Raw genomic sequence first — 15307 nt, forward strand, 5'->3', positions numbered from 1 at the left:
TTTTACAAGGGCCATACCTATGCTTCGGCGGACGCCGGCCTAGGCAGAAGGATCCTGCAGGCAGCAGGGGTGAGTCCTCTGGCCTGATGGAAGTCTGTTTTTCCCGCCCTAGGGACTGCTTTGGGACGTCCCATGGTTCCTGTGTCCCCCAATGAGAGGCGATAAAGAAAACAGGATTTTTGGTTGCTTACCGTAAAATCTGTTTCTTGGAGCCTCCATTGGGGGACACAGCTCCCTCCCAATGTTTCTCAATTTCTATGTTCTATGACTGTTCTCACGTTTACAGTTCTCAAGTTTCTGGTTATGGTTTTCAACCTTGTTATTTATCTCCTACTGCTTTCTCACTAACTGAAGAGTATAATGCCAGTCGGTGGGGTGTACACTGCAGAGGAGGAGCTAACTTTTTTTATTTGCATAGTGTCAGCCTCCTAGTGGCAGCAGCATACACCCGTGGTTCCTGTGTCCCCCAATGGAGGCTCCAAGAAACAGATTTTACGGTAAGCAACCAAAAATCCTGTTTTCTTCCCCCAGATCTTGCATATATTTCCGTTGGTGGCGTAGTGGTTTGCACATGCCCATCTTCTGAATCCACTGGGCAGGAGAAGAAAAAACGTGCGATCGGCGCTATTTCCCTGGTGATCTGTGGGGGGGCGGCCATCTTCCTGAGGCCGCGCGTGCGCATATGGAGTCCTCTGCTGCCCGGGGCTTCAGGAAAATGGCCGCGGGATGCCGCGCGTGCGCAGATGGAGATCGCGGCGGCCATTTTCCTGAAGCCGAGATCCCTTTAAGTAAACCCAGCACTCAACTTAAGTGATCAAACAGGATTTTTAATGTTATTCACTGTAGTAAAACGTTTCGGTCTTGCTTCAGACCTTCATCGGTTAGAGTGTGAAATGATTCAAATTCACTGAGAGCGACAGTGGTACTCAGTAAGATCACTAGATCAGAAGCTCTTTTAGAGGGGAGATACAGCGGTGTTTAAGCCTGATTTCAAATGTCACAGTAGCGCAAACGAACGTGGTGTCCACTGCTGTGCCGTGCTCTCTCTCCATTGGACCAGCTGTGGACAAAGCGTTCGCTAGCACCACTGTGACATGCAGCGCTATTCCTGAAATCAGGCTTAAACACCGCAGTATCTCCCCTCTAAAAGCGCTTCTGATCTAGTGATCTTACTGAATACCACTGTCGCTCTCAGTGAATTTGAATCATTTCACACTGTAACTGACAAAACGCGTGTAGGGGTCACACGTGCGACGGGCACCACAACTATGGGTAAGAATTATTGAACTTATGTGATTTTTAGTGGATGCCATGTGGTAATATGATCAGCTTTACATGTTTACTATATGTCATACTGACCACACTATGTCTTGACATGGCTACCCCTATCATCACCACTTAATTTTGTAGATACTTGAAGGACTGTCACTTTATTTGAAAGGGTATATCTTCTTAAATGATCTTGCTTGGTTGTGTTTGGTTGCATGTGTTCTGCTGTACCTGAATCTTTGTCTTGTAAAAACTCTGTTAATGATATGATCATGTTTCATGTTATTTTGGTTCTTTATATCTATTAGTAAATAAAATTATCTTGATTTTACTTCTTGTTCTGGATCCTACTACTCTAATTTTTCGTTTGTATGCAAAGGTGTTTTATGTCTGTATACTTTTATTGATATTTTGACTATTTCATTTCCTTATTAATAGAAACTGTAGAATTCTGGTATTGCTATCATACATCTATTAAGACATTGTTTACATTTTGCAGTGTGTAGAGTTTTTATACATAATAGGTATATTTAGCTTTGCAACCCTTTTTCTTGTTCTTTGTTTTTATATATTTTTTTTTTCCTTACCAAACATGACTATATTGAATATTCACTATGGTCTGCAGTATGCGGATAGCCCTCCCCCACCCACAACCCCGATCAACCAGCAACTCCTTTTCCTCATTACCAAGTGCCCGCCAATTTTTTTCTATATATCCAAGATACGACAGTGTTGCTTGTACTATAGTTTTTGTTTTATGTATTATTTATGCTATTACATGTCTTTTCTCTCAAAGCCTTTTGTTTTTTGTTTTAGAATCTTTGGTGACTTTACACTTGTATGACATTAGAATCATGATGCAACTTCTGTACAACCTGGCATAAGCCTATTTTATAGTATTCTTCTAGGCCAGTAACATAAAGCTAATTCAAATCTTCCTGAAATCCTCTGTGTTCTGCAGCCAGGGTAGATGTGGCACTCAGGAGATTGAGGACATTAATGTAAACCAGGGGTGTCAAACTGCATTCCTCAAGGGCTGCAACCAGGTCATGTTTTCAGGATTTCCTTGTACTGCACAGGTGATAATTTAATCACCTACACACATAATGATTGCAGCACCTTGTGCAATGCTAAGGAAATCTTGAAAACACGCATGGTTTGCGGCCCTCGAGGAATGCAGTTTGACACCCCTGATGTAAACTGCATTGGAGTTCTAAAATGAATATCCAGCTAATAAAATGGGTTTTAAGAGGATCCACATAATTCATTTAGTTTCTCTACCACTAAACAAATTAATCTTAATGGATCCAGAGTGATGTAACAAAACAAAAATTTTTTTTACAACCGCAAACCTATTCTCTCCTGTACTGAAGCTACTTCTCAGCTCTTTTTAATGTATTCCCATGTGGACTCCTGTCTACTTTATCCAGCGGGAGAACTGCAGCCGGTTATCAGTCCTTGGTCGGCTAACAGTTGGCTAAAACAGAAAGAAATGGTTTACATATAACCACATATCTGCTGCAGCATTGGTGAGTCGTCTGTAGAGTTTGTAGAGTTTAATGTTTCTATTACCCATCTGGAACTATGTGGCACAATGAAACGGTTGCAAACACCAGAAATTATTTGTAGTTCAACTTTTGGGTATTAGATTCATTTTTTGCAGCAACTAACTCTTTATATGCTGTGTTTAATAGCAACTTCTCTATGTAAAGAGTGTGACAGAATGAGATAACTCCCTGTATCACACAATTGGCTCCCTGCAGTGCGATCGCAGGAAGTTGATGATTACTATGGCAGTTGTGTTGGAGGCCTAGCCATGGCCTCCGATGTGTCATTGATCAAAACCTAAATGGTCGTGCAAGATTCACAGTTAGGTAGCCTGATCGTTGAAAACTGACAAAGCTTGATAATGCTCTATACTGTAAAAGAAGTTCAAGATATTTATGCAGTTAAAGGATTGCGTGTTCAAGCCTCCTTGTCGAACTAGTACGGTAAATATTGTAAAAAAAAGTGTGACTATAAAAGTCAAATTAGGCTTGCTACTTAAAGGGAGTCTGTCAGCAAGGTTTTGCTATGGATCTGAGAGCAAGCATGATGGAGGGGAAAAAACCTGATTCCAGTGATGTCGCTTACTGGACTGCTAGGTTCAGTTTTTATAAAATCCCCGTTTTCTCTGCTGCAGATGTATATTATGACAGCTGTGTATACACCGCCCACATGCTCCCTGTGTACTCTGCACATTGTTAGCAAGCTGCTAATAAGTGGTGGGGGCAGGGATACACAGATTAGCTGGACTACTTGGCACGCAAAATCTAGTCTTCTACTGATAATCTCCTACTTATAAAACACTGAGTATATTGAAACTACCCCAAGCTGCTGAGCAAGTGACACATCATTGGATTCAGGTTCTCTGCCCCCATATTATGCTGAATGAAATTGTAAAACTGGAGATACAAAAAGGTTCACAAAGGTGAATCATTGTGGTTTGGTCCTGATGAAGAGGTTTGAAAACTTTGAAACGTGTTGACGAAATAAACCTCCTTCATTCTTCACCTTTTTTTTTTTTTATTTAAATAGATTTTTATTAACAATATAAAGAAGAACATCAGAATGCCATTTACATTGCATTATATCACATACACATTTTCTTGTTTTAATAAACCCCAACATTACCCCAACTACCCCCCTCCCCCCTACGACAGCTCAGTCTCAATCTTCACCCCACTGAGGCCTTCTCTGCCTCGTGTAATTTATCCTCATCCAGGTCTTAGGAAACTCGACGACTATACTCCTCAATCCAAATCAAGCCAAGGAGACCATATTTTATTAAACATTTCTATTTTCCCCCTTTTTTTGTACACCCCCTTTTCCAATTTTAGATCATGCTGAACATATTGGAGAAATTCCCTTCTCACAGGTGGTTCCGCATTTATCCAATTTCGTGCTATTACTTTCCTGGCCATGTAGAGTAGCCTAGCGATTGCAATCTTCCAAGTATTGTCAACTCCAATTTCTTCCACATATCCCAGCACGCACGCATACTATCGGGTCTCTAAGAACTCTGCACTTATACGCTGCTTCAACTCGGCTCAAAACCACCACCCAATAGGTAGCCAGTCTCGGACACATCCACATCATGTGATATATTCCTGCATTCTCACTCGCACACCTCGGACACTCAGAATTGGCACGCAATCCCGCTTTGTATAGCACGTCCGGAGATTTATATACCCTATGCAGAATGTATAGCTGCGAGATCCTATATGGTTCACTCAAGGATAGTCGCGGAACCCACTCCATCACCGATTCCCAGGTTTCATTTTCCATCGGTCCCACTTCTCTCTCCCACTTAGCTCTCGCCTTTATAGGGAAATCTAGCAGGAACGTGTGCATAAGGTCCTTATACAGAGTGGAAATAACTCCCCTTGTAGTTCCGTCACCACACACATACTCCAACACTATATCATCTTGAACCCTGATATCAGCCTTCTTATTCTGAGCTCTAAAGGCATGTCTCATCTGCGCATACTGATATTCTCCTGTGGATCGCAAACCAAATTCTTCCTGCAATTGGGAGAAGGACTTCAGTTCCTGTCACTGGATTATCTGGTGAACAAAGCAAATTCCCTTATTCTGCCATTCCAATATTCCTCCCAAGGCCTCAAATTCCTTTAAATCGTGGTTAGACCATATCGGTGTGAATTTAGTCAGCCCTTTAACCCCACGAATATGCCTTAGTCTATTCCACAATTTACGAATCAGGAACAGGGTTGGGTATACTTTCCCCAGAGCGCTCAAAGAGCCATCTTCCAAACACCTAGCCATCGGTCGTCGGTCCGTCACCTCTTCCATTAGCTGTTGTACTGCACTGGATGACGCCCCTCGCGCCCAGCCCTTCAAATGCTGGCTCTGGGCCGCAAGGAAGTATATTTCCGGGTTGGGCAAAGCCAAACCACCATCTTCCTTGGGTCGCTGAAGCGTCTCCAGGCTAATACGTGGATATTGTCTTCCCCATATCAAACTTCTAAAAAGGGCGTTAATCTGCCTGAACTTCCCCCGCGGGATCCAAATTGGTGCGTTATGTAGAACATAAAGAATTTTAGGCATCAGGACCATTTTAATAAGATTTACCCTACCGACGACCGATAGATGTAGCTTATTCCAGGCATCTACCTTTGCCTTGAGTACCCCCATAACAGGAGTCAAATTTCTTTGCAGGAACTCCGCAATTGGCACCGAAATCCATATTCCGAGGTATTTAAATTGGGAAACCACCTTCAGCCTCTCATCCCCAACATCCTCACTCACATTCTCTCCTACGTCATCCACTCTAAAAAGAACCGTCTTATCCCAATTAATTGTTAGTCCCGACACAGTACCAAATCTCTCAACGATTTCAACGGCCCCTCTTAGTGAATCGTCTGGATCCGCCAGGAACAGCAAAACATCATCCGCGTATAACGCTATTTTTTCCTCTACTTTCCCATACCTAAACCCAGGGACCCCATCCGCCTGCCGAATCTTAGCAGCAAGAGGTTCTACAGCCAACGCGAACAGGAGGGGTGAAAGCGGGCATCCCTGCCTAGTCCCCCTAGCCAGCCCTATAGGTCGAGATAGCTCCCCGTTTACTCTAATTCTAGCGGACGGTAATGAGTACAACAGCTGTATCCAGGCCACAAACTGCGGACCAAACCCCATACATTCCAGCACCTGCCAGAGGTACCCCCATTCGACACTGTCAAACGCCTTATGTGCATCCAGCGATACAATCACTCTTCGACCACAGTTGTCAGACTCTACCTGCAAATTTACATATAACCTCCGCAAATTGATCGCCGTTGATCTATCCGGCATAAAGCCAGATTGGTCCGAATGCACCAGACTCGCAATAACACTAGAGAGGCGGAGAGCCAACACCTTGGCCAGAAGCTTGACATCAATAGTTAGTAAAGAAATTGGGCGGTTCATTCTTCACCTTTGTGTGTCATCATATCTTTGAACCTTGGGCAGCGCGGACTCTGAACCACCATCTTCCTCATTTATTGCAGCGTTTATTATGCTGCTCTCAAATTAAATCTCAAAATCCTGCTGACAGATTCCATTAAATAGCAAAAAATTACAGCAGACTCAGTTTTCACACTTAATTTTTACTTTTATTTTAAAAGCTCAAGGAGGATGGGGACGTCTCCGCCAGTCGTTTCGAGGATAATGAAGAATTACGGTACTCTTTAAGATCTATTGAGAAACACGCTCCTTGGGTTCGGCATGTTTTTATTGTGACAAACGGCCAAATCCCATCCTGGCTGAACCTTGATAATCCACGTGTCACTATTGTATCTCATCAAGTAAGAATTGCCATGTTTGTATTTTGCTTTTCCTAATCCTGTGACTTATTATTACTGAACATGTAGGGTTGTCAGGGAGAATATACTCTCTAAACTAGTCAATGCTGTATTGCTGTAATGGGTTGTGGAAGTATCACTCATACTTGTTGAGCTCAGTGTGTCTTGGTGACAGACATGAGGCTTGTGAATTCTTGTCTTAGAACCTCTACCAATTCTTAGGCTCACATTTCTGATTTTGCCCTCAGTGCCAAGCAGACTATCATGCCCAGTTCAGCACCAAGGCTTTTAAACCAAAACTATTGGGGGTAGAGTTTCTCCTTGAGGAGAGCACCAAATTGACCTATAGAGACACTTTCAACCACTTAGCCCCCCGTTGGATACCGATGCAATTTTTCAAACCTAACGAATGAACTTCCTTTACTCTGCAGATGATTTTCTCCCGTTCAGCAGCCCTAACATTCAGAAACCGATCTTGCCAACCACCTATGGTCCTAGTGACGCCATGTGGGTCTAAAATAGTTTGGGTCTTCACACCATGATCAAGACCTCTCTCCCGTGAGCGCCATCACTGGCTGTCTTAGAGCGCTCACAGGAGAGAGGGCTTTTCTGTTAAATTAATGGACTAATGGGGTAGCACTTGCTATTTTGCATGCCATTTGATGGCAGCGGTTGTGCATGTAAACAGCACCATCAACAAGTTAGAGCTGTTATGCAGACCAACATGTACAGAAATATTATTTCCTTGTCTGTTGACTTCCTAGATAGAGCACTAATATGAAACAAAAATGGCGGTTTTGTTCTTGTATCACTACACTGCTGTCATATGTTAGTCAATATAAACCATAGTTGGCATCACTATGCACAGGGCAATTGGGGGATTCATTTTTTAAGTAAATGTGGATTGAGCCAAAGGCCTTAGAAAGACGCAGAATAAAAAAAGAAAAGGTGTATTTATTTCCTGTTTACTGTAAAATAAAAAGGATATTCACTCCAATTTCCATAAATTGCAAAGACCTTTGCATCCCCCCTCCCCCACCATAAAAAAATATGTATGTCTAAGTGTATACGTGCTTGCAGAGAAGGTAAACCGAGACACTGTTTGGGCATGGGTGGTTGTTGTATTCATGTACATGTCTGCATCACCTAAGGAATCGCAAATGAGTTATTGTAACCTCTGTGTCATGAGGGCCATAAATTTATGTGCAAATGATTCTTTATGTGCCGCCTTTCACTTAAAAGAAGAGATGGAGCTATATAAATCCTAACTTCCACCAATAAAATACCATTTAATGGGAACCTGTCACCTCCCCCCCCCCCCAGGCATTTGTAACTAAAAGAGCCATCTTGTGCAGCACTAATGTTGCATTCTGACAAGGTGACTCTTTAGTTCTTGTTCCTAGCACTGCTGAAATGATCGTTTTTTAAATTTGTCCCCCACACCTTGAAATCGCCACGAGGGCAGGTCTTTCCCTCCCTAATCCAGACGCCTCACAGCCGTCACTCATGGCCTCTGCACGCGCGCCGCCTCCTCTTCCTTCAGTAGCGTTCCCACCGCCTGCGCTGTTGTTTTTTTTTTCGGGCATGCGCAGTTGCGCTGCCCTTCAAACTTACAGCGCAGGCGCCGGGAACGCTAATGAAGAAGAGGAGGCGGCGCCCAGTGGCCATGAGTGACAGCTGTGGTGCGTCTGGATTAGGGGGGGAAAGACCTGCCCCCTTGGCGACCGATTTCAAGGTATAAGGGACAAATTTCAAAGACGATTATTTCAGCAGTGCCAGGAACAAGAACTAAAAGAGCCACCTTGTCAGAATGCAGCATTAGTGCTGCACAAGGTGGCTCTTTTAGTTACAAATGCCTGGGGGGGTGACAGGTTCCCTTTAAAGGAACAATCGCTTTACATTCACCTTGTTGGTCAATATGTTAAGAAATCAGGAAAGATAATTTGAGTGATGTTTGTTTTTTTGCATAGGATATCTTTTTGAACACCAGCCATCTACCCACCTTTAGTTCTCCTGCCATTGAAAGTCACATCCACAGAATACCAGGACTATCCCAAAAATTCATATACATGAATGATGATGTAATGTTTGGAACACATGTCTGGCCTGATGACTTCTTTAGCCATTCAAAAGGACAAAAGGTAACTAACTGTTCCTGCAGCTTATATGTGTAATGCACAGCAATATGCCATCAATGTCGTAACACAGTATGTGGTTTTACACACATTTTAAGGTTTACTTGACTTGGCCTGTTCCCAACTGTGCAGAGGGATGTCCAGGATCATGGATCAAGGATGGTTACTGTGACAAAGCATGTAATAATTCTGCATGTGACTGGGATGGTGGTGATTGCCTTGGTGAGCTTATTCATTAGTGTGCATTGTACTCAATGATAAGATATCTTGGCTACTTACTTACTTCACTGCCTTTTCTGCATCTGCTTAGCTTGGATGATAATGACTTTTTTGTATCTCTACAGGAAACAATGCCGCCGGTCGTTTCGCTCCAGCAATGGCTGGTGCAGGTCTTCTTAATGGACAAGCTTGGCAGCCTGGAGTTGGAATAAGTGGTATATCATACTGCAACCAGGGCTGTGCCAATTCATGGCTCGCTGATAAGTTCTGTGACCAGGCTTGCAACGTGCTCAGTTGTGGGTTTGATTCAGGAGATTGTGGGCAAGGTACGGCATTTAGAGTTGGTGTCAGGTTCTTAGCATCTTTCTCTAGACTGAATGTGAAATATAATTTTTTTTTGTAAATTAGTATTTCAGTAGCCTTTGCTGTGTTTGTCAAGATTGTGAAAAATGACAAAGGATCTTTGGAGCCAAAATGTTGCTTTTTTTTTTTTTTTTTGCACAAATGGCAATCTTAAAGTTTGTACATATTGCTGTATTCTAGTTTTGAGGGGCAAGTCTGCAATTATTGCTCATATTAGCCACTTTCTCTCTTCCTAGATCATTTTGGAGAATTACACAAGTTGAATTTGCTTCTAAATGAAACCCATTATGTGGTTCCAAAAGGGGAATATTTGCCGTACTTCAGCTTTGCTAATATAGCTAAGAAGGCAGTGGATGGAGTCTACAGTGATAACCCAATTATTCGTCACTCCTCTATTGCTAACAAGTGGAAAACCATCCACCTCATTATGTATCCTGGAATGAATGCCACTGTGATACACTTCAATATTACATTTCAGGATCAAAATGACAAGGTTTTCAAAATGCAGATTTCCATAGATGTTGACACAGCAGAAGACTATAAACGCAACAATACAAGACCCACAGAAAGGCAGAAAGACACGGTCGTTACTACTCCAACACCAGAAGCAGAAATCCTTTTTGAGGACATCCCAGAAGAAGACCGGTTTCCAAAGCTGAAGAAACAGAAACCAGATGACCATCACAATTTACTTGTCCAAATCCAGTATGTGAATGTGTCCTCCCTTCCTAACCAAGCCCAGATGGCTCTTCATAATCTTGACCTTCAACTAAGCAATGGTGATATCACATTGAAGGGATATAACCTATCAAAAGTGGCTCTGCTTGAACCTTTTGTCACATTATCTCCACACAAAAAAGAACATTTAAATGTTAAAGAGTTGAAGGAACCAGCACCTACACCTAAAGATAAAATCACGTCAAAAAATAAGGACAATCCTGAAAAAAACACATTTGATTCAAAAGTATCAGAGCTGGGAAATGGTAAAGTTTCTGTCAGAGGTGATTCCACACTTAATAGGATTGGAGAACAGGGTTCAAAGCCGGAAAAAGGAATGAATTACTTAGGTACTTTGGCAAGAAATAGAGAGGAGAGCATTGTTCCTGGGAGAAAACTACAATACCAGCCAAATTATGAAGGATTCCTGCCATGGGAAAGAAAAAAGTACTTTAAAGACCTGTTGGATGTGAGTATCTAATTTTTGGCTCAATACAGCTTTAAAGGGACTCAGTTTGAACAGTCATTCTGTGCTGACAGTCACGCCGCTCGGTGCTTCTTGGCGTTGCCAATCATTTCTATACACCTTGCCACATGCTTGCTTTTGCTTTATTTCCACCTCCATGTCTCTGATTGACAGCTCTGGTGTCATAGACTGAGAGAATGGTAGACATAGATGGAAACCAGGCGGGTGGGAAGGTGTATATAAATGATTGGCTCCGCCAATTTTTTGAGAGTGACGGCTATTAGCATAGAACACTGACAGCCGATTCTACACTGATGCATTGCTGAGCCGGCTGTCAGTTAGTGGCGGAGCCACTGCTCTCATTGTTTGTAGTGGTGACTGTAATTGCTCTGTACACACCTGCATGATTGAAAGCTGGCGGCTCCTAGGAGACATAGTTAATTTTCTCCTGGGCGCCCCACGTTCAGTACTGCTGCTGGACACCTTCATAACCCTATATCTGCAGGTTAATAGCATTATCAGACCTGACAGGTTCCCTTTAAGTTGTAGTTTGAATGTCAGTGACCCCAATCATTTTACTATAAAAACTGTGTAATGTAAATTAGGGAAAAAATCCAAGTAGGGTGGAATTTCTCATATAGTAATAGGAACGTTTTAGGCTAGGGTCACATTGCGTTAGTGCAATCCGTTTAGCGCTAGCAGATTGCTCTAACGCAATGTTTTTACCGGGGCCGCGTTCCGGGGTCGCGGTAACGTCCCCGCTCTCGCAGATCCCCGATCTGCGAGAGCGGGGAACGGACCGCGGGCGCGCCTCGGACGCTGCAAGCAGCGTCCGCGGTGCGCCACAAAACACTAGCGCGTGTCGAACGTGGCACGCGCTGGTGCTGCGCATTCCCATTGCCGAGAATGGGCGCGCTAACGGACGCGTTGCACGGCGTTAATTTCGCCGTGCAACGCTGTCCGTTAGCGTGTTCCCATTAACGCAATGGGAACCAAGCCTTAGCCATGTAATTTTAACATTTTACTTAAAATCACAGTTTTGTATAAAATAGTATTGCAGATTTCTGGGACCGATTAATACTACGAATACGGTTTTACTTCATCAATCTTTTTGGCTAATCTAATGTTTCAGGTTTGTAAGCAAACCAGACAGTGTGATCATAGTCTTTTTTTTGTCAGGAAGGAGATGCATTGCGGCGTGAGATTTCTTACATGACTGATGGCAAGAAAATTGGCAGAAAGCTCCAAGACACATTTGCGGATTCCCTACGCTATGTGAATAAGCTCCTTAATAGTAAATTTGGCTTTGCATCGCGGAAAGTTCCTGCTCACATGCCACACATGATTGACCGTATCGTCATGCAGGATCTCCAGGATTTGTGAGTATACTTTATCACCAGGTGCTTGGCTTTGATATGTTGTCTATAAGCTGGAAGAACTGCTGCTAGTGTGCCAAGTATTGCAAAGCTCAAGCATCACACACACCTCATGCCTTTTGAGCCCGATCATTCATCGTTACAAATACAGTGTTTGTCAGATATGTTGTCATTTTTATATAGACCAAAAAAACGCAGCACAGCTTAGTCGGGTATGAAAATTCTCCAAGGATAACCAGATCAGGACCCTAACTTCCCAATATCCAATTAGACGAAAACCCTGAAAATGATCCTTTATTCACCCACACCCGCTAAGTTTCCACTCTCTAAGAAGCCTTTTTCAAGCACTGCTAATTTTTTTTTTAACAGATCTACAAAAGTGAGGTAGCACATCGAATCAGATGAAAAAAAGTGAAAACAATCCTTCATTCACCTTCATTTCAGCTTTTGTAAATCTATAGTTAAAAAAGAAATGGCAGTAGAACTGGAAATCTACTATGGGACAACACTTCATTAATGAGTCCCTGGAGGTGAAAAAAAAACTGCTAACTCTCGTCCCGGATCGGTGCTGCTCCTCAGTAGTCAATGATGTGTGCCTGGTCTGCTGAGATCATCAGTAGGTGTGAGCATCACATGAGCGCTGCAGTCAGTGGCTGCTGATTGGCGGAAGCGTTCACAGAGCTGAAGAAACTTAAGAAATGCTCTAGTTATCTAAAGCAGAGAATGGCATCTTGAATTGAACTATTTACATTAATATAAATTAAGTATGGGGGTCATAATTACATTTATTGATCTTTGACTTTTTTTTTACCATAAGCAAAACTAAAAGGAATGCCCAGGTGTAATTGAAATACTGTTAAGCTTAGTGCAGGACCTGAAGAAGAGGTACATGGTACAAGGTTAAAGCAACACATAGCAGAGCAGATTTACTAATCCTTATCTAGACCGCATAAACATACATGAGGCAGTCAGAAATGTGCCAAATCCATCAGACTGGTGCATGTGGTTTGATTTGGGACACGTCAAACTCTTTCCTTTTTTACATTAGCTCTTATGTGGTATACTTTGCGCCTAAAAGGTGAAGCACATTGGTAACTAATTTGGCACAGCTAAACAAAATTGGGGGATCTTTTCTTCTGGCTGCCCCTTGCCAGAATTATCATTCCAGTCAGGAACTAGAGTAGCATGTCTGGCGTAAGAAATGCTGGCACTGTTGATGAATGTGAAAGTCAGGCGTAGCCACACCCTACCCCACCCCAGCTTCGCCCTAGTTTCGTCCATTTTGGCTGAGCTGCTTCAAACTAGTGTGAAAGCAGCAAAAGTGGCAAATATTGTATGTTTTTCAAAGTTTTACACCAGTTTTCAGGCATAAAAGCTTTGCTGAATCTTGCTCTAAGTGTTTGGCAAGACACCAACAACAGCTTATTTTTCTGCACCAGCATTTTGGCACAACTTATACTTTAAATGGGTTGTCGGGCCTAAGGCTACAAGAGTGCAATCACTTTGTGTTGGGATTCTTAGGCATCAGGAGTAGGCGGTCATGTGGCCATAACCATGTGATTTGCATACTTTCGGCCACATTCCAACTAGACTGTGTCCGGCCTTGCTTAAAGGGAAGGTACCGCATTTGTAGGTCATTAATAAATCACTGTAATGTAGCATAACATGCTGCTATAAGCAAGTTTGAAATGCATGTGAAACAGATTTCATGTGTTATATGAGTTTAAAGAATGCACTGGGGGCTGACATCTTGGTTTTGCAGCAGTAGCAGGGCACTATCAGTGTCAGATTACGGCATCCCTTGGTCTATTATCTCCTATCTGTAACATTGCAGCAGCATTAGCATTGAGCTGGGCGCGCCTCTGTGGGCTGCACAACTCACTGCTGTAGGTGTGACTAGCTGCCATTTTATTATAGCCCTGTGCTATCTGCCGAGCTCCACTTACTCTCTATCGCAGGACAGAAGAAGCCCTCACTGCTCCTCTGTACTCCAAGCAGGCAGACACCCTCTGCTCCTCACACGCTGCCCTGTGTGCTTCTCCTGCTGTGTCTCTGCCTCACACACAGTCCCTGTGATCTCTGGTAAGCTGCACTCACAGCCTGCAGAGAGGAAGGTGACACCTGGAGAGAGAGAGCAGGGCAGCTGACAGGACAGGGATTAAGGTGGGGGAAGGGGGATGGCAAGAATGTTATTCACAAAAAATGCTGCTGAGTCCACTGTGTTCTGCTCCTCTGTAAACAAGCTGTGCCTCTGATGCAGTAACTGCTGGTGATAGCAGGTCACAGGGCAGTCACACACAAAATGGTGCTGCCCTGTGATGCTGCTCTTCATTCTTACTGTTGGGGCAGTAACTGCTGACATCACCATTTCCCTCCCCTTTTGGGTGGTCTAATATCCCTGGGGCAGAGCTGCTAAATCTTACTATAGTTGCTTGCGGAAAATGCTCCCCCTAGTGGTAAATATGTATATTTGTAGAAAAATATATAATATTTTTCATATAGAAATGTGTGCAAACATTGCATTAATACATTTTAATTACTATTTTAAGCTTAATTTCACAAAAAAACAAAATACAAGAAAACTGGTGGCACCTTCCCTTTAATACACTTGCAATGAGGGAAGCCTCGCCCATCTAGTCGGCATGTGGCCACATGTATGCAAATCACGATGTGAAGATTCACAATTCTATGGTCACATAGAGTGACTGTAGACTTGTAGCCTATGGCCCGACAACCCCATTAACTTTGGCATTACATTAATAGTAAATCTGCCCCGGTGTTTGTTTTTGCCTCGTGCGTTCCTTCAAAAAGTTAATAAAGATGTGGTGCAAACGTTGACAGCAGCTTCCGTGCATTCTCCTTTGTATTTGATATGTTCTTTGCAGGTATCCAGCGGAATTTGACAAGACGTCTGCCCATAAAGTGCGTCATTCAGAAGATATGCAGTTCGCCTTTTCTTTTTTCTATTATTTAATGAGTGCAATCCAGCCACTAAACATCTCCCAAATTTTCTATGAAGTAGACACTGATGGGTCAGGAATTCTATCCGATAGAGAAATCCGAACGCTGGCTACAAGGATACATCAGTTACCTTTAAGTTTGCAGGTATTTTTAGATATGTATGAACTATTTTGTCATTTTTGGACAGATCTACCATTGGACATGTGATCATAGCCTAACACGTTCACATTTTTTGTGATTCTGGATTATTATCATACAATTGTGTGTTCTAGGATCTGACTGGCTTGGAACATATGCTTATTAACTGCTCTAAAACACTCCAGCTGAACAGCACAGGGGAATCCGTAGCTCCAGCAACACAAGAATCTTATTACGATCCAAATTTGGTAAAAAATATTTTTCTTCTTGTATGTTTTTTTAAATAGTATTCATTAATTTCATTTAATCAGTGACAAGAAT

At 42.7% G+C, this 15307-nt stretch overlaps 1 protein-coding gene across 2 annotated transcripts in view; it reads left to right on the forward strand.

Annotated features, from left to right (window-relative positions):
• GNPTAB (N-acetylglucosamine-1-phosphate transferase subunits alpha and beta) overlaps positions 1 to 15307 on the forward strand; it is a 106851-nt gene that overhangs the window by 64931 nt on the left and 26613 nt on the right. For both annotated transcript variants that reach the window (XM_069764278.1, XM_069764277.1), the window contains exons 9-16: positions 6435 to 6614; positions 8582 to 8752; positions 8845 to 8968; positions 9091 to 9291; positions 9565 to 10514; positions 11691 to 11890; positions 14773 to 14992; positions 15121 to 15234. In XM_069764278.1, coding sequence (XP_069620379.1) covers positions 6435 to 6614; positions 8582 to 8752; positions 8845 to 8968; positions 9091 to 9291; positions 9565 to 10514; positions 11691 to 11890; positions 14773 to 14992; positions 15121 to 15234 — 2160 coding nt within the window. The remainder of the gene's footprint in view (positions 1 to 6434; positions 6615 to 8581; positions 8753 to 8844; positions 8969 to 9090; positions 9292 to 9564; positions 10515 to 11690; positions 11891 to 14772; positions 14993 to 15120; positions 15235 to 15307) is intronic.

The sequence above is a fragment of the Ranitomeya imitator genome, chromosome 4, assembly GCF_032444005.1.
Source record: "Ranitomeya imitator isolate aRanImi1 chromosome 4, aRanImi1.pri, whole genome shotgun sequence".
Classification (NCBI taxonomy): domain Eukaryota; kingdom Metazoa; phylum Chordata; class Amphibia; order Anura; family Dendrobatidae; genus Ranitomeya; species Ranitomeya imitator.